Here is a 22500-nt window from a genome sequence, read left to right as displayed (position 1 = left end):
TACGTTCTGTAACCAAGAACCAACATTTCTTACACTAGTTAATAGCAAGAGTGTCACTTAAACTGCTTCATCTATCAAGTGATTCATCAACGCCTCACATTCCTGAAGAAGACCAGGAGGAGGAGGAGGAGGAGGAGGAGGAGGAGGAGGAGGAGGAAGAGGAGAATGATTGATTGATTCACCGGATTACTGGCGCCGCAACAAGGAAGAAGGAAAGAAACAGGAAGAAAGATGATAAAGAACACAAAAATGAAGCAGGAAAAAACGAAAGAGAAATAGAAACAAGATTGAGTGTTACTGAACGAGGAAGAAGAGAGGAAGAGGAAGAAGAAGAAGAAAGAAGAAGAGGAGAGGAGGAGGAGGAGGAGGAGGAGGAGGAGGAGGAGGAGGAGGAGGAGGAGGAGGAGGAGGAGGAGGAGGAGAATGGCGATAAAGAAGCCGGCAGTTTTCATCACCAACACGCCATCAATGCAAAACAAAAGGTCGCATGCAAGGTTAACTGTTTTCGTCAGCTGGCCGTGTTGTGTCACCGTGATTGGACCATTGTGTCACCTGTGGAAAGGTCTGAGGGGAGGAAGGGTTGAGGTGTGAGGGGGTGAGGGGTGAGGGAAAGGTAGCGAGGTAGCAGTACTGTCGCTTTTCCTGCCTCATTTCCATTGGTGACCTTGAGAGCCGCTGCTAGTCCGCCGTGCTCCAGCCACTTTCTATCTTTAGGACATGTGGAGTCTTTAAAGTCAAGTGGGAAAGTCCTTACGCCACGCGAGGGACTGCCGGATGTGGACTTTCATGCCTGGAGCAGCACGAGGCTGAAACACGCGCAGGGTGTGACTCGCGGGGAGAACAACACGCCAGATAACACTCCGGGAAAGGAAAGCATTGTTAGCGGCGATGGCGGCGCGTGAGGGGCCTTGAGGTGTCACTCTTGAAAGGAACACCTGGGCCTGTATTTTGAAACGCTTCTGATTCTCTTAAGTGTTATTTTCGAAGGACAGAGGAATGGTAGTTGGGCTTCTCATGTTATTTAGGCCACTGGTGATGCAGACACTTTGTTAGACCATCACTAGGATCATTAAGATACTTGTGGAAAATAAAGACCTTCATTAGAACTGTTCAAAATGGACATAAGACGCTGAAACACGTGTGACTTCAGCAGGTGGTAAGCTCAGCTCGTCCTGCACAGCCTCGTCCTTGCCTCCTGAGGGAAGCAAGTAGAGCGGATCATGTCACTCTCCCCTGAGAAGACCATCTGAGGCACCCCACTTACACGCTTACACGCTTCCGCGACGCCCGCGAGAAGGTTGTTGCCGAAGAAGCGGTGTCGTTATCGCGAAAAAGGCGCCGTGCGTTTTATGATGTAAGGGATTGGCGGGGCGAGGCGGGGAGGAGGGAGGGGATGGGGTGTTCACTGTCACAAGTGAAAGTGTTCTGGCCCAGTTGGTTGGCTTCTATTGTCTACATAGAGGCACACACTGATCTTTTACTGACGCTGTTCCAAATATTTTGACGCCGTCACGTTCCCAAGGGAGTGAATAGTGTCGCTAAGGGTTTCACATCCCAGGCAGCAACCCGCAGGACGCAACGCAAGTATTGGAAATTTTATATAATGTATTTGAGAAGCTGACAACCGCGTGCCGGCGCAAGGTGGCGGAAGGGTCGGCGCGGTGGCACCCTCAGAGGCAACTCAGCTCCCGACCAGCGTGGGAGTCTGGACCTGCTGTAGCCTCGCCGCGCCTGACGCCACTCAGCACCACTACCTGTCCACAGCAGAGCGCGTGTGAGAGGCTCAGCTGGTGGTAGAGACGCCTGGCGGGACCATACACTCGATACTCGACGCTGAGGAGGAGAGGAAACATTCATGCATTGAAGATAACGAACAGACAACGAGACAGAACTTGTTGAGGCACTGACCTGAACCCTTCTTGTCCTGGACATGCGCGTGTTGGGGTGAGGACCACGCCACGTCGCCTCCTCAGAGACATGCCCCTGTGGCTGTGTAGCTGACATCACTAGCACCACTGACATCTTAAACCTTGAACTAGTCCCCGCGCTCTGCCAAAATGCATTTCCACGTGCTGCGCCTCCTCACCCTCAGCGGCTTCGTGAACCTCGCACGTGCCACACCAGATCCACAACAGAAATTCCCGGAGGACTTCTACAGCGGGTCAAACGCCGAGCTTCCTCAGCCTACTGAAGAATTGTCCACATCGCCTTTCCTCGACGACCACGTGGAGGACTTCGAAACCTCCCCAGTGCAGACATCCGCGGCGCTACAGAGTAATGTGGACCTGAGGGTGTTGTACGATAGTCTGTTGAACGCCTCACGCGACCCACACATCGCCAGGCAGCACCAGGGCCTCGCAGGTTACACACGCACCCTGTTCCATGCAGCAGGTTCAGCACGCAGCCTGTCTGTCTCTTACCACTTGCTCTGGATCATTATCTGTGGCGCGGTGGCTGTGGTGAAGCGTCTATCCTGGTTCTTTATCCTGTGGTGTATGAATCACTTGAAGCAGCTGCGCCTTATGGTTGTAGCGCAGCAGTGCCAGAAGTGCAGTGTAGTGTTGCGTGGTGTGGTTATGTGTGTTCAAGGATGCTGTTTGTTGTGCCTTAGTGGTTCCTCTGGTTCACTGTAAGCCACGTCGCGTCACAGCTCCAAATCTCAGCACTCAGCCACATCCATAAAAAATTGATGTGAATGATGATGACATATGTATGAAACATTATCTGATCCACTGAGCCTTGCAGATCCACACCCATCACGCCACATCCACCTGTTAACGTCACCATCAACATCTACACCTGTACATTGCTCCAACACCACCACACGATATCCACACACTTCACTCATCATTCATATCAAGACCAAGCATGTTCATCACGCCACATTCAAACTACATCCACATCACATCCACACACAAACCCACAAACCCCACACATACAGTCCCTTCATACACTTCTCGTTAGTACTTAAAATCTAAAATATGCAATCATAACCTTACTTAATAACTTAACACCTAAAGTATATACTGACACCATAACCTTGCTTCCTAATAACACAGAAATACTGTCTACAACTCATTTTTGCTTTATAACCCAGCATACGTACACAATAACATCGCTTCACAACGTAACACTAAATATCCTAAACCATAACGTTATTTAACTACTAGTAACACTAAAAACTGATAAATTTAACCTATACATCAATTATACCACACCTCTCTCCATACAATAATTCTGATTTTTGTTCTCTTTCTCTCCTCTCTTGTTCCTTAATCAGAGTGAGAAGGAAGCATTTTACGATTTGACTAACTATGCCTTTCTCTCTCTCTCTCTCTCTCTCTCTCTCTCTCTCTCTCTCTCTCTCTCTCTCTCTCTCTCTCTCTCTCTCTCTCTCTCTCTCTCTCTCTCTCTCTCTCTCTCTCTCTCTCTCTCTCTCTCTCTCTCTCTCTCTCAAGCATCCCAGAAATTTATAAACTTAGAACGTTCCCTAGAATGACACTATTTGACTAACCTTCTCTCTCTCTTTCTCTCCCTCACAGCCATCCCGCAAACGTGTTGGTACAAGAGCAACCAATATGACTGTGGCCTCTCCGTCTCCTGCGTGTTTCAAGGGAGTAAGCCCATCGACCTGTGTTCCGGGGGCATGATCTGGTCCTGCTGCGTCCCCAGAGACAAGGTGGACATCGTGGACCACTCTGTCGGCGCTATCGGGAATGACGTTCGTAAGTGCTCACCCCAAACCTTTACTATATGACGACTGACTTTACTGGCTGATTGGCTGATTGTTGTTGACTTGATTTGTTTTGTTTTCATTTTTTTTTCCATTTCCTTGACTGGCTGGTTGTTGTTGACTTGTTGTTGACTTTTTTTTTTTTCCTTGACTGGCTGGTTGTTTGTGTTCATTTTCCTCTTCCGTGTTGAGCCATGAAGTCTCAAATTTGTGGTTTTGTCATTAGTTTCTTTCCATCTGCAGTTTTCCTCTTACATTTTTCGTCTTCTTTTTTTCTTTTTTTTTCGGGTTAAAGTAGGAATTGTTTCTTTTGTCAATGTCTTCCTTCCAGTGGATCTTTTTTTTTTCTTTTCTAAGTAAGATTCCTTTTTATAGTGTCCTTTGTTTTTCTTTAGTTTTTCAATGCAGGATTTCATTTTGTTATCTTGTTTGTTTTTTCTTAAAGGACAATGGAATTTTTTTTTTTTTTTTTGTGAGAGGAAAAGTGTCTTATTTTCCTTGTTTTTTCTAAGTGGGATAGAGTTTAGTTAGTTTTTCAAATGCATTTTTCTTAAAGTGTCTTCCTTTATTATTCTTAAACTGGGAAAATTATTCTTTTCTTTTTCTTTTTCTTATGCAAAGTAAAAAGAAGACCGATATTTGTTCTTATTGCATTTAAATTTCAAGAGAGAGAGAGAGAGAGAGAGAGAGAGAGAGAGAGTGTGTGTGTGTGTGTGTGTGTGTGTGTGTGTGTGTGTGTGTGTGTGTGTGTGTGTGTGTGTGTGTGTGTGTGTGTTGCTATCTTTCTGCTGCTACCTTTGAGGCTTCTTGGCTAAACCTGGTTGAGGATTTGACTTAAACTTTACCATCCTGAAAGACACTACCTTCACTAGACCATCCTGACCTGACCCTGCAATCCTAGAAGACACATTACCTTGACCACCTTGACCTAACCTCTGCTACCCTTAACCCCTTCAGCACTGGAACGCATTTCTACCTTCATTTTTGGGTATGATTAGACAATTTTATTACATTAAGAAGGGTGCATGGAGGTCAGAAGGTTAATGGCTAGAGTCTTCACTATTTTAAGCCCCCCACCATAAGTTTCTGAAGCTGTATAAAATCACCATATAGTAAGCAAAGTGAATATCAAAGCACATCATGGTATGGAAGGCATTAAAGACACAATAACCTGACTAGACCATTCTAACTTAACTCTATCATAAATCTCGACTCTTTCTCAATCTTATTCGTCCTGAAAAGCGACAAAACCACGTAATTTCTATCTGATTTTTTTACATACGAGGAAACAGGAAGCATATCTATTTTAAAGCTATTCAACGTCTTATCTCGACAATTTTTATGCTTGGGAAAAATTAGGATTTTAAGATTATTTCCTAGTGTTTTTTTTATGATTTTAGTGATAATTTAGCAAGTTTTCTGCTTTGGCAATGGGAAAAAGCACTCATGGAAACTTGGCAAACCGTCTCTGTGGCCTTTAAGAGCAGTTAGTTTGAGAGTTTAAGAGGTTTTAAACTACAGGTCTTGAATACGGAAACTACCTACAATTTTCGTTCATTTCAACTTGGCAACGTTTTCATACTTCCCCTTCTGCCTCTCTGTTCCTCCCTCTCTCTTTCTTCTCCCTTCCTCTCCCTCTTCATCACTTCCTCTCATCATTTTCATACTCTCTCCTCGCCTCTCAATCACTGTCTTTAATCCTTTCTTCCTTTTTTTTTTTCTTCCTATTTTTCTTTTCTTTACAGTTCTTGCATGTTTTCCCTCTTTCATTTCTTTTTCTTCTGTCTTTTCTCACGTGACATACTTCCTCTCTCTTTCTTTCTTTCTTTTTTTTATCAGTGTTTGCTTTTGCTGCTTCTTATTTTATTTTGTTTCTCATTTCTTTTTATTCCCCTTCCTCTCCTTTTTTTCATTATTTTATTGCTGTATTTATCATCATCTAACTTATATACTGTTTTTTTTTTTCTTTGATTTTTCACTCTTCCTTTTATTCACGCTCTCATTTGCTCTTCTTCCTTTTCATATTTCTATTTTCATTCTTTGCTTTTACTTTTTTCATGATATAGACTAGATTTTTTTTCTCGTTTTTTTTTCTCTCTCTCTCTGTCTGCAAGTTTCTTCCTCACTTTGATTTACCATTTATCTATTTTTAATTCTTTTTTCGTCATTTCTTTACTCTCTTTGCAATTTCTTCCTGGTTTCTCATCATCTGTCACTGATCTACATATTTTGGACTACTTCGTTTTCTATTCCATTTAAACTTTCCTATCATCCATCTATCCTTTCTCTCTTCCTCGTCTCTCACATCATCCATCCTATTCTCCCTCCATATATGCATTCATCCACCTCTCTCCCTTTTCTTCCTCCTTCCTCCTTCGTTTTCTATTTAATTCAAACTCATTCTATCATTCATTTATCATTTTTCTCTTCCTCTTCTCTCATATCATCCATCCATTCATCCATTTCTCTGCCTTTTCTTCCTCCTTCCTCCTTCGTTTTCTATTTCATTTGATCTCCTCCTATCATCCATCTCTCTCTCTCTCTCTCTCTCTCTCTCTCTCTCTCTCTCTCTCTCTCTCTCTCTCTCTCTCTCTCTCTCTCTCTCTCTCTCTCTCTCTCTCTCTCTCTCATTTCATCCATCTAACCCTCCATCCAGTCATTCATCCACTTCTCTCCGTTCTCTTCCTCCTTCCTCCTCGTTGCTCGACATCACCGTGAGACAGAAAGTGGGAATAAAAAACAATAAAACACCAACAACAATGACACGTGCAAGCTTTTTTCTCTCACAACCATCCCTGACCTGTTCGCACGACGCTACCACGACCCTGATCTAAGGAGGGAAAAAAGGACCGTGGGAGCTAAACACGTCTTTTCTACGACTCCTCTGTTCATCGCCCCGCCATTACGTGACCCTGGTTTAGTGCCCTTGGGAGAGAGATAAAGTGAGATGGAGAGATAGACAGAGAGGGTTTGATGCCACTTTGGAATATTGGAACTCTCTCTCTCTCTCTCTCTCTCTCTCTGCTCTCTCGGAATATATTACTTTCTATTAAGACCCATGGTGATTCGAGGTTCTTTTCGTGATGTTTAGGTTTTCTTTCGTATTTGATAATCTGAGTGCTGTTAGTTCACTTTGGTTAGGTTAGGTTAGGTGAGGTGAGGTTAGCTTTGGAGAACTTAGGTAAGGTTAGGTTAGGTTAGGTGAGGTGAGGTGAAGTTAGCTTTGGAGAACTTAGGTTTGGTTAAGTAAGGTTAGGTTAGGTGAGGTTAGCTTTGGAGAACTTAGGTTTGGTTAAGTAAGGTTAGGTTAGGTGAGGTTAGCTTTGGAGAACTTAGGTTTGGTTAAGTAAGGTTAGGTTAGGTGAGGTTAGCTTTGGAGAACGTAGGTTTGGTTAGGTAAGGTTAGGTTAGGTGAGGTGAGGTTAGCTTTGGAGAACTTACGTTTGGTTAGGTTACGTTAGGTTAGGTGAGGTGAGGTTAGCATTGGAGAACTTAGGTTTGGTTAGGTTACGTTAGGTTAGGTGAGGTTAGGTTACCTTATTATGTTCAATTAAGTTTTTTCTTTTGCTTCTGTTTTCTTTCGTTGTAAAGACTTTTTTTCCCTCATGATTATGATTTTCTTATGAATTACGTGTTATTTTTTGTGGGATTAAAAATTTTCTTACTTTAATTTCTTTTTGGATCTGCAAGTCGGATTTCACCGGAATTATACGAGAATTTTTCTGTAATTTTCTGTTTTGTTATGTTTTTTTAAGGAAGAATTTTTGAGGGGATTTTTTGAGATATTCAACATTTTTTTTCTTCGAGTTTCTGAGAGTTTAAGGAGAATTCTTCCTGGGACCTTTCTGACATTATTCTTTGGCTCATTTTTTTCTCTTCCTCCTGTGTTCCTTTCAATTACACGATCTTGTTTCCACTTGGCATTTTCTTGGATTTCGTAAACATAAAGACTGCACAACTGTAGAACTGTAGACCATCACAACACCGCACCTAAAGGACCTTCCACTGGCACTGAGGACACCACGAAACGGACTTATTGACTCAAACTGGACTGGAAATCAACTTGAAACGACGTAAACCGAACTGACAGACGAACATGACACAATAAAAAATATTTGTCTTTTAAGTTCTTCCCTTAGCAGTATATTATTAGTATTAGTATTGGTATTATTGTAAGTATTAATATTAGCAGAATTTGTGGTTAGTTTAAATATTGCCCTGCTCCTCTTCCTTCTCCTCCTCTTCATTCTTCTTCTCTTCTCCTTCTCCTTCTCCTTCTCCTTCTCTTCTTCCTCTTCCTCTTCCTCTTCCTCTTCCTCTTCCTCTTCCTCCTCCTCCTCCTCCTCCTCCTCCTCCTCCTCCTCCTCCTCCTCCTCCTCTCTCCTCCTCCTCCTCCTCCTTCTATTCTTCCTCCTTCTTCTTCTCCTCCTCCTCCTCCTTCCTACACTTCCTCCTCTTACTCCAATTCCTAATCCTCCTCTTCCTACTACTACTACTACTACTACTACTACTACTACTACTACTACTACTACTACTACTACTACTACTACTACTACTACTACTACTACTACTACTACTACTACTACTACCACCACGCTATTGGGTAAGAGAGGATCCTAAATTTTCAAGGCCCGCGTGAGTAACTTGAACAAAAACACAAATAGATGAGCAGCTCACCTTGAGGGCTTAATTTTAGCGTAGATTAAGTGAGATAAGATAAGGTAACGGTTGGTAGTGAGAGAGAGAGAGAGAGAGAGAGAGAGAGAGAGAGAGAGAGAGAGAGAGAGAGAGAGAGATTTCACCTGCCCTCTTGTCACACACCTGTCTTACTGAGCTCACCTGATACACACCTGGGCTCATCTCACCTGCTGGGAAGGATTGAGTCTGATATCGATATGAAGAAAATCTGCAGCACTGCTAAAATTCAAGTAAAACGTTGGAAGTGAAGTAACATTTCTTGGTCATATTTTTACTTTGATCATTTTTCTCTTCAAAAATGAGAGGGTAAAAACATCTTTCAACGAACAGTTTTCAATATTCTTAGTTTAGAGATTCAAGTATTTTATTTATCAATGAATTCTAAGGCAACAAAAGACATCAAAATCGTGAAAGTATCTTAAAGGATCTGTTCAAAATATTATTCAAATCATTTAAATAATCTGTGTAACGATTGATGGATGGTTGAAAGTTTCTTTTTACACTCAGTTACGTTTTTTCTATGCCGCTTATTTCTGAGATGAAATTCTCAAATCATCAAAAGCAAAGAAAGTGGTTCATTATTTGTATTGTTGCATGATACTTGAGTCATAATGAAGGTGAGGTATCAGACTCAGTCCTCTTGGAGGTGAGGGCTCCCTGGGAAGTGTATGGTGGTCTCAGCCTTACCGGCGATGCCTCAAGGCACTGACCCGCCCCTTCGCCCTCATCAGATCACCAGCAAGAGTTTGGAGAGCGTCCCCTCCCGCCCGGCTCCTCCTTCGCCCATATCGGCGGCTCCAGACCCTTTGACAGACCTCCCTCCCACTTCACCCCAGACGACGACACCTTTTTCCCAAACACACACAGACCCTCTTCAGTCCTCAGACCACTTAGACCTCAAAACAGGCCGCCCTTCAGACCCCCAAACCGACGCCCACCGCCGCCCTTCTCAAGACCCGAGAGCTCCAGACCCGGTCCCAACTTTGACGGTAATTTCAGTCACTTTAACAGACCCCAAAATTCCTTTAATGGCCAACCTGGTCAGTTTGACAATTTCGATCACCGACCGCATGACTTCCCTCGCCCTGGATTTAGCCGCCCCACGTCGTTCGAATCCCTGGGTCCTACGGGTGCAGCTGTCAATCCATCGGGTAGGACTTGGCTGCTTCTTCTCCTTCACACCGTCTGCTCCCTTCACGTACCGCTGTCCGGCTGGTGAGGGCCTGTGAGGTTCGCTGATCTCAACTTGTGGTGTGGAAACAAAAGCCTCTGAGTGTATCTGTGTTCTGTGTAGCGCGTGAGTTCGTGTTTCATTAAGGTGTCGATCAAAGCCTTCCATCTGATGCATTCCACAATACGGGATGCCAGTGTCAACAAAAGGTAAGATTTAAGTGTTCCTGTGTTTGTGTACCTTAAGATATGTGTCTCACAGAAAGGAGACACGAACTCCTTCTTTAAACACGCCGTCATTGTAAAGGTTACCAACAATACAAAACAAAAAAACGCCGAAGAATAAGCGCGAAAAACAAAAAAACGCCGAAGAATAAGCACGAATGAATGTGTGAGGAAAAATATAAAACTGCTGTTTCGTGCAAGCTGGACAATAGAAAAAAAAATCATTGCCCCTAATAAAGGCCACGTGTGACAATATGAAGTACGAACAAAAGAAAAATGAAAGTAATCGCAAAGGAAAAAAAATGTTAAACGAAGTGATTTTAGTGAAAACTAATGACTTGAACATCAACGCACAAAAGAGACATGGATAATTTTCGGCACACTCAACAGACTATCAGAGATTAAGATATAAACCACTCACGAAATTAAGAAAATGAGAGGAAAAAAGAAAGGAAAGATGACAAGTAATGTGACTTATGAATAACGACCTAAAGTAAAAAAGCAAAAAAGTAACTCAAGAAACAATGAGATACGAGTAAAAGAAACACTAGCAGGAGAGAAAAATTAGAATAAACATGAAAGGAAAATGTTAAGCAATGTCATTCAGTGAAAATTAATCAATGGAGCCTCACTGTAAGAGAGGAAAAGCCCTTCTCTGTAGCCCAATCCAGACAAACGAGCAGAAACGAACGAACAGAAATGAACCATAAAAAATACAAACATTAAAACAATCATGAATATTTGCCAAAGAAATATATCTTTTTAACTTTACTTTAAACAAAATTATCTGACACTGAAAAATAGTAACATGAACAAAACCAATCATGAAAAAAGATAGAAAACTGAGAATAAATACGAAGACAAATGTTAAACTAAGTGGAAATTTTATGATTTTAAACCTTACTGGAAGGAAAAAAAAAAAGCTCTTGAATACACGAAAGACACAATAAGCAATACGAACAGAAACCGATCATGAAAAGAAAAAAAAGAAACAGAAAATTGAGAGCAAGCACGATGGTAAATGTGAAACGAAGTGATTTTAGTCGAAAATTCATGATGGCTCGTAACTAAATCCCGGAGTGACAATTGGAGCGGGACCAGAGAGGACCCGTAATGCAAGCGTCAATTGTGTGAGTGGCGTGACACACTGTTTCTCACGTGGCCGCGCGCAAACAATCCAGGTGTCGTAAGAAGAACAATAGTTTAGCGGCTCGCGTGGATATGTATTATTATTCCATCAGCTGTATAGAACAATGGTGGCATAGTGGCGCGTGTCATGTTGAGTAGTGGTGGTGGTGGTGGTGGTGGTAGAACGATCACACACACACACACACACACACACACACACACACACACACACACACACACACACACACACACACACAGACACCCAGACACTCAGACACTCAGACAGGCACATGCAACGAAGGAAAGTTAGGGTAAAGTGGAAAAAAGAATTAAAAGTTTGGAAAATGCGTGCAAATAGACCACACACGCGTTCATGCACACACACACACACACACACACACACACACACACACACACACACACACACACACACACACACACACACACACACACACACACACACAAAGCTGTCGAGGTAAAATGCGAAAACGAAAAAGGAATGAACAAAAAAAAAAAAAAAACAGGAAGCGAGAAAAATAGAAAATGGAAAACGAACACGCGTCATTTCCATCTCAAGACAAAGTATGCGAAAGAAAACGAAAGGAGAAAAAAATAAAAAACGAAAAAAAAGAAGAGAAGGAAAAAAAAGAAAACAAGATCCATCCATACACAACTTTCAAAAACTTCCTAAAACTTCCACAACTTGGTGAGGCGTCGCTCGCTCACCAAACCCGGACAGACTGGAAGGAAAACCCGAAGATAAAATTGCCTGAAAAAATCCCGCATTCTTTATTTTATCTTTTTTTTTTTTCAACGGGGTTACGAATCTCTGAAAATTCCCCCTACTGAAAAAAAATAGAAGGAAAAAAAAAGCCATATTCACTTCCTACATTCCTTTCCATTTCCCCTTTCCCTTTTTCCTACCTTTTCATCTCTTCTTTTTATTTCAATGATTTTCGCCTTTTATTTTTCTTCTTTATTTCTAACATTCTCTCTCCGTCTCGATTTTCTTATCCATTCCTTGCATAACTTTTCCATCCTTCTCTTCTTTCTTTTTCATGTTCTTTCTTTCCTTCTTTACCCATCCATCTCTTTCTTTCTTCATTTTTCACTCTTTTCTTTCTTTTGTCATTTTCACATAATGTATCTTACCATTACTTGTTTTTTTTCTTCTTTTTGTTTAGTATTTCTTTTCTTTTCCTTCTTCCTTCTTTCCATTCCCTTTTTCCCTCAGTTTCTCTCCTGCATCCCTCTCTCTCTCTCTTCCTTTCCTTACACCTTTCCTCTCATTCAATTTCTCTTTCCTTCCATTTCCTTTCTTTATTCCTCTCTCTATCCATCCCACCTTCCCTTTTTCTCTCTCTCCATTCTTTTTATCCCTCTCTCTTCCACCTTCCCTCCCTTCAGAAGTTCCTCCACGCCCTTCTGTCTGCTGGCGCCGTGAAGGAAGTGACTGAGGGTGGTGAGGCATGAAGGGTGACGGAGGGCTGACGGAGGGGTGACGGAGGGTGGGGTGGGGTGACGAAGGCATGGGTGGGGCCAGAACTGTCTTGCCTGCACATAGAACGTACCTCAGTATTAGGTTGAAATTAGATATCAGTAATGGTCCTTTTTTATTACTTTTTTTTATTATCTATTCCTTTTCATCCTTAGTGGAATAGGAGAGAGTGTGCAGTCTGTATTAGTTATGGGAGGGTGTCTTAATGGTGTGATATTGTTGGAATTAATCTTAAAATGGTATTGATTTGAGTTCTAGAAGTGTAATTTGGATTTTTTTTATTGTAGTTTTGATTTCTATTTTTTTTTTTTTTTCTATCTCTTCCTTTTCATCCTTAGAGTGTTTAGTGGGTGTTAGTTAGGTTACTGATGGTGTGATATTGTTGAAATTAGTCTTAAAATGGTGTTGATTTGAGTTCTTGTACTGTTATTTGGAATTTCTTTTATTGTAGGTTTGATTTCAGTCTCATATTAGTGTTGTCTAAATGAGGCCAAAATTATCACCTGCACATAGAACTTACCTTAGTATTAGGTTGAAATTAGACACAAACAGTGGTCTTTTTTTTTTTTTTTTTCCATCTCTGCTTTTTCCGTCCTTAGTAAGTGCAATGAGGGTGTTCTGAAGCTGTGATGTTGTTGGAATTAGTCTTAAAATGGTGCTGGTTTGAGTTTTACTGGTGTTATTTGGAATCTTTTAGTTTTAGCTTTGGTTTTGAGTTTCATATTAGTGTTGTTCAAATTAAAATTATCATGGTTTTTAATTACGTTTTAGTGCATTGTTTGTTTGGATTTTGCGTGAGACCAGAACTATTTCACCTGCGTATAGAACTCCACTTAGTATTGGGTTGAAAATAGACATCAGTAGTGGCCTTTTTTTATTTTTTTATTTTTTACATTTTTTACATCTCTTCTTTTTTCGTCCTTAGTAAATACAATGGGAGAGAATGTTCAGGTTTCTTAGTATTCGTGAAGGATGTGAAGTGTTGCCATTTGTATAGTTTATTTTTCTTTTCTTCGTTTTCTTTCATATTATAATGTATACTTTGTTTTTTTTCATATTTAGTGCTGTTTAAACTCTCTAATACTTTTTTTTCTCTCGTTTTACTTTTTTTCAGTTTTTTTTAACTTTTTCACTTTTTCTATCTCACAAATATTTTCTACTATATTTCAGCCATTCTTTATTAACTTTCCCTATTATTCAATTAATTTTATATGGTGCTTTCCATCTCTAAACGCTACTTTAACTTTCCTCCATCTCCCAGTTACTTTCTGCTCTATTCCAGCTGTTTTCTACTAATTTCACATATTTTCCTTGTCATTCAGTTAATTTTCTACGGTGCTTTCTAAAACTTTCGCACTCTTATTTCTTCCACGATTTTGTAATTTATTGATTAATTTCAGTATATTTTCTTAATATTTCTATTTTCCACTTTCTGCTATTTTCTCTTTGCTACATGACTTTTTAGGGGGGGAAGTAATTGATAGTAAAAAAAATTAAAGAAAGGTTAAAAAAGGGACGCATGGAAGCTAGGAAGGAAAGAGGGAAAGAAGGAAGGAAGGAAGGAAGGAAGGAAAGAAAACCTAGAGGAATCGCAAATAAGAGAATAAGAGATAAAAAAAAACTTAGATACACACGGAGAGAGAGAGAGAGAGAGAGAGAGAGTGGTGGGGAGCTTGGGGGGCAGAAAGAGTAATCAGGAGTGACGCTTTAGGCAAGTGTACCAAGAGAGAAAAGTACCATGAAGGAAAGAGGGAGATGACAAAGGGGAGGGACACTAAAGAGCAGGCAGTAATGACACTTGTGACGGGTATAACAAGAGGCAATAATCCGTAATCAGTAGAGAAAGCTTTGAAAGTTAATGTACTTTGCTCTTCACGATCTAAAAGACTAAATAAAAACGGTAAAAAAAAAAAATACTTCCCATGACATTTCGTGACTCACTTTATGCCCTGTCAAAAATGCATCGTTAAAATCACGGATGAGAAAAAAAAAAAAAACAGGTAATTTCACTGTAATTATATCAACGTTGGGTGGATGTTCTTGGTGATTATTGTAATATTTTACCGTAATGTTAGCTTTTGAAAGGGAAAGTTGCACCACCACCACCACCATCACCACCACTACCACCATCGACTGCTACATCCGCTCATTGTCACACGCGCGTCCAATCTGCATAATTATTGTCATCGTCGCCTCTGAAATTCGTTACTGTGTTGCAGAATCAATGTATGGCAAAACTCCGTAGCGTTGCGGTTTCGAAGCTTCAGAGTCACGATATGAAGCAAGCACTGAACACCAAGCTCTATCCGATACGTGGGGGTTATGACTCTCTCTCTCTCTCTCTCTCTCTCTCTCTCTCTCTCTCTCTCTGTACAACATGGGTGAGCCAATTTTCTCTCTCTCTCTCTCTCTCTCTCTCTCTCTCTCTCTCTCTCTCTCTCTCTCTCTCTCTCTCTCTCTCTCTCTCTCTGAGCCATCCTTACCCTATTTATTTTTTTCATCTCATATTTTTCCAGTATTTCCTCTTGCTTTTCTTTCCTTTTATCCTTCCTCCTTCGTTTCCTTCCTTCTTTCCTTCTTTCTTTATCATCAATATCACTTTCGGTTTTGACAGCTTTGTTTATTACTCCCCATTACTTTCCTCCTCCTCCTCTTCTTCTTCTTTCTCCTCCTCTTCCTCATCCTCATCTCCATCATGCTCGTCTTCCTCTTCTTCCTCCTCCACCTCACGTTTCTCCATTCCCTCCTCTCTTCCTCCTCGTCATCCACTGGAATACAGAGAAATACATTGGGTCATTATCAAAACATTCACCTCTTCTTCCTAGCCCTCTTCCTCTTCCTCCTCCTCCTCCTCCTCCTCCTCCTCCTCCTCCTCCTCCTCCTCCTCCTCCTCCTCCTCCTCCTCCACATTCTCTGCTACACCCATTATTGCGTGCGCTACTGTTCGTCATAAACTTGAAGAGGGTGGCGTAAAGACCTCGCTTCCTCCTCTTCCTCCTCCTCCTCCTCCTCCTCCTCCTCCTCCTCCTCCTCCTCCTCCTCCTCCTCCTCCTCCTCCTCCTCCTCCTCCTCTGGTCTGAGCTGCATCGTAGAGGAGGAAGCGTTGCAATGATAAGCAATGTGAGTGTCTGCAGAGTGCGAGTGTGTTGTTCATTCTAAGTGTATTGGGATAACACGATGGACTCTGCGTGTGTGCCTGTGTGTGCCTGGGAGTCTGGAAGTGCCCCGTGTGTTGATAAGGTATTGACGGGTCTGTGTTAGTTATGGGAGGGTGTCTTGAACGTGTGGTGTTTTCGGTATTAGTCTCGGTATTAGTCTTAAAATGGTGTTGATTTAAATTTTTGTGGTGTTTTAGGTATTAGTCTTAAAATGGTGTTGATTTGAGTTTTATTGGTGTTATTTTGATTTTTTTTTTTTTTTTTTTTTTAGTCTAGCTTTGGTTTGAGTTTCATATTAGTGTTGTCTATGTGAAAGTTATAATGTTTTTAAATTGGGTTTTAGTGCTTGTTAGTTTTAATTTTTTGTGCATTTTTGCTTTGAGTTTTATGACATTGTTGATTTGAGTTTTAGAATGTCAATTTGAACTTCGTGGCTTTAAATTGAATCTTAAATCGGTATCTAGCCTTAATCGTTTCACTTCTATGTTCGCCTTTACGTAACATTCAGAGCAGTATAGAACAGTATGATGTGCATGGAGAGAAAGGAAAGAAAATGAGGTTAAATTCTATTATTTATGCTAGAAAATTAATATCTTCTAATACAAAGATTTACGTTCGAAAAATGCCAAGAATTTGTTGAAAAAGGAAGCCCTAAAATGGTTAAAACAGCTTACCATTTTGCACATAACATGGATTCAAACTTCAGAACCTTGGTTTGAACCTTATGATATTGATTTGAACTTCATAACATTGATTCTGAACCGTGAACATTAATCTAAACTTTGTAACAACACCGATTTACGCCTTGGATCGAAACTTATTTGAACTAAAAAGTGCGTAATGAAAATTCTAGATGATTTGTGAAAGTAGTGCCTCTCAAATGGTACGTGATGCGATGTGGAGATTTGCCGTAATGAAAGTCAACTTGAACATTGAAAAAAAAAAAAGTGTTGTTACATAAAACGTTGTGTGACAATATCGTATACGTAGTGTTTGTTTTTGTACAGTGAGCTATTGTGATTTATGGCGTGTGAGAGAGACTAGAAAGGAGGATGAAAAAGATAAATAAAAAAGAAGTTATAGACGAGAAAAAAATATCACTGGTAAAAAGAAAGGAAAAAGTTATGAATAAAAAAAAAACTAAATGTTTGAATTTATAAAGGAGTGATGGCAAAAAAAAAGGAAAACAAAAAAGACATTGAATATAAAAAGAAAAGTAAAATATTAATAAAAGACATACGAAAAGCGAAGGAAAATGTAAATGAAGAAAATGGAAAGTGACTGATGGACAAATAGAGAAGAAAAGTGCAAATAAACGAGAATGAGAAGAAATATGACGAAATGAAGGGAACGATTAACGATTGTGAATTCTAACAAGGAATGAAAGAAAAACTCAAGCGACAAAAGGAAAGAAAAGAACGAAATTGAAAGTATTGAACACGAAAAAAGTGAAATACAAATCAGAAAAACAACTAAATACTGCATTAAAAAAGAGGAAAAAAAAGAAAACAAGGAAATAAATAAGCAGAGGCATAAAAAAGAAAGGAAATTATATAGAGATGAAGGAAAATGGAAAAGGAAAAAGAAACAAAAATAGAGAAAAATAGTAAAAGTTTCCACACCACAACACTAGATGGCAGTGCGTGTGTCCCTCACCAGCCTGGGTCAGCTGTTCACTGTTCACTGCTCGCTGTTCACTGTTCAATATGTTCACTCTACAAACCCTTTAATTTGCTTACACTGCCTCACCCTGCCTTGCCTCACGCTACCTCACCTGCCTCACTCTGCTTTCCTCACCCTGCCTCCCTCGCCATGCCTCTTGTATTACATTCCTAGTTTACCTCTTTAGTAACTTGGCATTTTTGTTTATATTGTTTACTCATCACCCTTGCACACCCTGTCACTTTGCATCTCTCCCTCACCCTGTCTTCTTCGCCTTGTTTCCCATATTTCTTTTATTTCCTGACATGCTTTATTTTATCATATGCTTGCCAAGTTCCCTGTCTTGCTCATTCTAATTTTTTTCACCATGAAGCCTGTCTACTCTAAAGTGGATCCTAAGTGCAAAGCATATTGTAGCTTATTATTAATTTGAGGTGAATAATACTTGTTTTCTGTTGATGAACACGCTTATCACAAGAACAGCTTACGGTTTTCCTCAAGATCTGACAACCACGCATTCCTCCAGGACATTATTCAGATCGAGACACAAGAGTCACTTTAGAGTAGACAGATAGTATCATCGTTACCTATATCAGTGTATCTATTCCTCCCTTCATCATATGATTTTCTGAAGTTCTCGTCTTAATGTTGTTCCTACTTAATGTTCTTCCTATTTTCCTGTCAGTCTCTCTTTTTATTGTATACAACAGCTGCGTGAAAACTTAATCTATTGCTGCTTGATCTTAATTTATGTTTCTTTGCGTCACTATCTTTTATTCTTCATCATGCATCACCTTTACCCTCTTTATTGTGACTGTCTCCATTTGTTTACCTTCAGATTTCTAAAACAAAAAAAAAGTTTGAATATGGGAACTATTTTTGTTTTTGAGAGTGCCAATCTATTTCAGACCCTAGCCCACAAGTAGGTGACTAAAATGCGCCAGGTTGTTTTGAGGAAAAAAGTTGATTTTGTCTTCTCAAAATTGCACATGTATTTAAAACACCTCACTACCAAAACTAGCGTCTAGAATGTTGCCAGTAATTGTAGGAAAGAAATATTAACAGTGAAAGGTCCAAACAATGTTATCAGAGTTACTCGTGTTACTTTCTCCCTTATTTGTATTCAACCTATCATTTTTACTCTCTTCTTACTGTTTTCTCTTTTCATTCGGCTCGTCTCGCCTGCTTTCCCCTCCCCTTGGTAGCGCTATCGTGCTCTACTTATCATGAAATGCTTGGACCGCTTTATAATATTTGCTGCGTTAGGTTCTTACAAGATTAATTACAAAGGTCAATGTGATAAGGTACGATAAGAAAAAAATAATTATGTATGCAGAGAGAGAGAGAGAGAGAGAGAGAGAGAGAGAGAGAGAGCGGAGGGGAGGGGTTGGAGATGAAATTAAACACACAATCACTCACTTTCCTTACATTTTACGTGTTGACTGAGCACACACGTCACACACACGTCACACTTTCTCCCATTCACTTTCACGCCACCACGTTCGAGTCAAGTTATTTTGTTCTCGTTTGTCATTCATGCTTGGTAAAGAAGATTGGTATACTTAGCATGATTCTCTCTCTCTCTCTCTCTCTCTCTCTCTCTCTCTCTCTCTCTCTCTCTCTCTCTCTCTCTCTCTCATCTACAGTAAATTGAATAACGATTGCAACTTCCATGTTTTTCTTTTTTTTTTCTTTTTCTTATACTTTTTCTGTAATGCACTGATTGCTGAGTAAACTAGATGGTAAACAAGTGTGTGTGTGTGTGTGTGTGTGTGTGTGTGTGTGTGTGTGTGTGTGTGTGTGTGTGTGTGTGTGTCTGAGTTCAACTTTTCCTCTGCTTCATTTCGGTGGTAATGGAAAAGAATGAAAAGTAAGGAAAGGGAAAGAAAGAGGGAAACTTACAAAGACAGACACTCCGGTAACAAGAACACAGAGCAAAACAGAAGACAAAAAAAAAAAAAAGAAAGGAACACAAAACTCAAAATAATAAAGAACAGTAGTCAACGTAACAAAATTCAAACTTAACATGTAGGAATCGAATAAGAAAAAGGAAAATTAAAACTCAAAAACTTACATAGTGACAACCCAAACGATGAAAAGAAAAGAAGGAAAAAAATCGTAAGTAATATTGCAAAAGAAACAAGCTTGATTTTACAAGTAGATAGTTTAGTTTAGTGTTGTTTGTATAATTGATGGGCTTTAAACACTCGGAACTCGGCAAGGAATTAGATACGTCACACTCAGTCCAAAATCTCGCAGTAAACTTAATATAATCAGCGGTTCAGCAAATTTTTAGACCAAACAGCATCAATTCATGGGAAACGCAAGCACATTAAAAGAAAAATTAAAAGGAATCTTGCTTGGAAATTGTTCACCAAAATACGTGCTCATGTTCAGTCATCTTTGCATCACTATGACAGATATGACCAGAGGATGCCGAAGTGACAGGTGTCGTGTACAGGCGACAGGTGACAGGTAACAGGGAGGCGTTCAGGTGCTTAGTGCTCAGTGCTTACTCAATGCCGCAGTCACCCATGCGAGTCCCATAAAGTATCTCTCTCTCTCTCTCTCTCTCTCTCTCTCTCTCTCTCTCTCTCTCGTGGTAATTTGAATGCATTACTTAATTTTAATGTACACTGGTGGTGGTGATAGTAATGGTTAGTTTACACAACCTAAACTATACTTTTCTCGTATTACAAATAACTCTTACAGCATTTTTTTCCGAACTTAAATCACTGGTTTTTATTTTCATGATTCCGCTTGTAGTTTATTACCGTGTGAATAAACGGGATGATTGTTTCGACCTCTTCAGTATTATGACGTGTTTCCATATTTATTCTGCTTATTATTTGGCGTTTTCATACAGCTTCAGAAACTTATGTGGGGATTGATATAGTGAAGACTGTGGCCACTAATCTTCTGATCTCTATAGACCCTTCGTAATGTAAGTAAATCGTTTAATCACACCCAATTTTCTTTGGTAAAAATGCATTCCAGTACTGAAGAGATTAATGACAGAGATTCCTTAAACAGAAATTAATATACATAGCAACGTTTTCACAATTGGCAGGACAAAATAGCTTAAAGAAGGCGGTAAACTGATGTCTCCTTTCTAAAAATAACTTGCGTGATTTGCGTGTTGCGTGCACGTGCGAAAATTATACCTCATTCACTCGTCATAGAAAAAAAATGAAAAAAAAGTTAAAATTATGTTCTTTCCTTAAAATATTTGTGTGTTTTTATGTGTTTACTCGTTTACCGTTTTCCGTTCATCCTTACCTTTTTACTGTTCCTCCTGTATGTTTGTTATTGTGTCTGTCTGTCTGTCCTTATCTGTGTACGTTTACTATCTGTCTTCCTCTCTATTGTTTGTTTTTCCTGTTTATTGGTTTCCTTTCTACTTTACTTGTTTACCGTTTCCAATTCTACTTGTCTGTCTTCCTGCTTACCTGCTTAAATGTCTACCTACTTACCTGTTTTTATATTCCTTGCTTGTTTTATTTACCTCACTTCATGTTTACCTGTATTCCTGCCTGCTTGTATACCTGTCCTTTTAGCTTCTTTATGTGTCTTCTTGGTATCCTATTTATTTTTCTTTCTTTCTACGTCTTTCTCTCTCTTTCTGTCTTCTTTTCAGCCTGTCCATTTATCTATTTGTCCTTTTTATCTACTTTCCTGTACTCTACCTCTCCACCTTTCTTTTTCTTGTCTGCATGTACCTATCTTCTCGTCTCTCTTTCTCTCTCCCTCTCTCACCTGGGAGTAATGAACCTCGTCCATGTCCGTATCACAGCGTAACGTCCTTGGCGGCACAATTCTTGCTTCCGCCGGCCAACCCTTGGATTTATCGCTCGCTCCTTCCCCCACGCGATGGCCGTCACGCAGAGCCTCCGATCGCCCCCCCGTCACTGTCACTCCATCCGCCACGCTTCCGTAATACCTGCCGTTGTGACGCTATACTTTAAGCCTATTGTATACTTCACGCACATATACACATACACACAAACACACACAGATAGGGAGACAGGTTTGTATTAACAGCAGAAGTATAAAATTAGGTGAAATATAATGAATATGGGTTAAGTTAGGTTAGGTTACGTTAGGTTACGTTAGGTTAAGTTAGATTGGGTTGGGTTAGGTTGAGTTAAGTTAGGTTGAGTTAGGTTAGGTTAGGTTAGGCTGGGTTGGGTTGGGTTGGGTTAGGTTACGTTTGGTTAGGTTGGGTTGGGTTGTGTTGGGTTGGGTTGGTTAATGGTCAATATAGAATAAAAAAAGAAAACATATATAACAAAACACACGAATAAAAAAGAAAAGACCGCCACACACACACACACACACACACACACACACACACACACACACACACACACACACAAAGATCTTCCTGGCCTATATATACGAATGTCTCTTCACTCTCTATTGTCTTCACCTGCATCTCATAACACTGACAGTCTTATCTAGTCTTATCCAGCCAATCTCTCCACCTTCTGCTTGCCTTCTCTCTCTCTCTCTCTCTCTCTCTCTCTCTCTCTCTCTCTCTCTCTCTCTCTCTCTCTCTCTCTCTCTCTCTCTCCAGTTGCTTCCTTGTGTGTGTTTGTTTCTATTTTTTTTTTTGTGTGTGTATCTTTTCTCTCCGTCTTTATCTCTATTGCTTCGGTTTTATTCTCTTATCTCGTTTGATCTTTATCTCTCTGTCCTACACTTATGTCAGTCTTTCTATAATTTTTCTATCTCGTTCTCTCTCTCTCTCTCTCTCTCTCTCTCTCTCTCTCTCTCTCTCTCTCTCTCTCTCTCTCTCTCTCTTCTCTCTCTCTCTCTCTCTCTCTCTCTCTCTCTCTCTCTCTCTCTCTCTCTCTCTCTCTCTCTCTCTCTCTCTCTCTCTCTCTCTCTCTCTCTGACCTACATCACAACCTATCACTGTTTATTCATTGTTTTGATAGTGACGCCTCAGTAAAGAAAATGTGTTGTGTAATTCTCAGTGGAGGGGTGACTTGCCTAATTGGGACCTAACTAACTATTACGTTTTCACTCGTGTGTGTGTGTGTGTGTGTGTGTGTGTGTGTGTGTGTGTGTGTGTGTGTGTGTGTGTGTACCGTGACACACTTGATTGACAAAGATTACTGTTATTGAGCTTACTTGTTTTTTTTTTTCTCTATTTTTTTCTTCTTCTTTTTTTTAGTTTTCGTTCGGTTGTTAGAATGTATTTGGGTTTGCGTAGTACTTCCTGG

At 40.3% G+C, this 22500-nt stretch overlaps 1 protein-coding gene across 7 annotated transcripts in view; it reads left to right on the top strand.

The window, feature by feature from the left end:
- LOC123508832 (serine proteinase stubble-like) overlaps positions 1 to 22500 on the top strand; it is a 129422-nt gene that overhangs the window by 72302 nt on the left and 34620 nt on the right. For 4 of the 7 annotated variants that reach the window (XM_045262761.1, XM_045262764.1, XM_045262759.1 and 1 more), the window contains 2 exons: positions 3543 to 3725; positions 9163 to 9582. In XM_045262761.1, coding sequence (XP_045118696.1) covers positions 3543 to 3725; positions 9163 to 9582 — 603 coding nt within the window. Of the gene's footprint in view, positions 1 to 1477; positions 2362 to 3542; positions 3726 to 9162; positions 9583 to 22500 lie in introns of those variants that run through there. The other 3 variants (XM_045262763.1, XM_045262765.1, XM_045262762.1) reach the window with 3 other exon arrangements.

This window comes from Portunus trituberculatus, chromosome 25 (genome assembly GCF_017591435.1).
Source record: "Portunus trituberculatus isolate SZX2019 chromosome 25, ASM1759143v1, whole genome shotgun sequence".
NCBI classification, from domain to species: Eukaryota; Metazoa; Arthropoda; class Malacostraca; order Decapoda; family Portunidae; genus Portunus; species Portunus trituberculatus.
The sequence above is the reverse complement of the archived record's forward strand: the minus strand, read 5'-3'. Positions and strand labels throughout refer to the sequence as shown.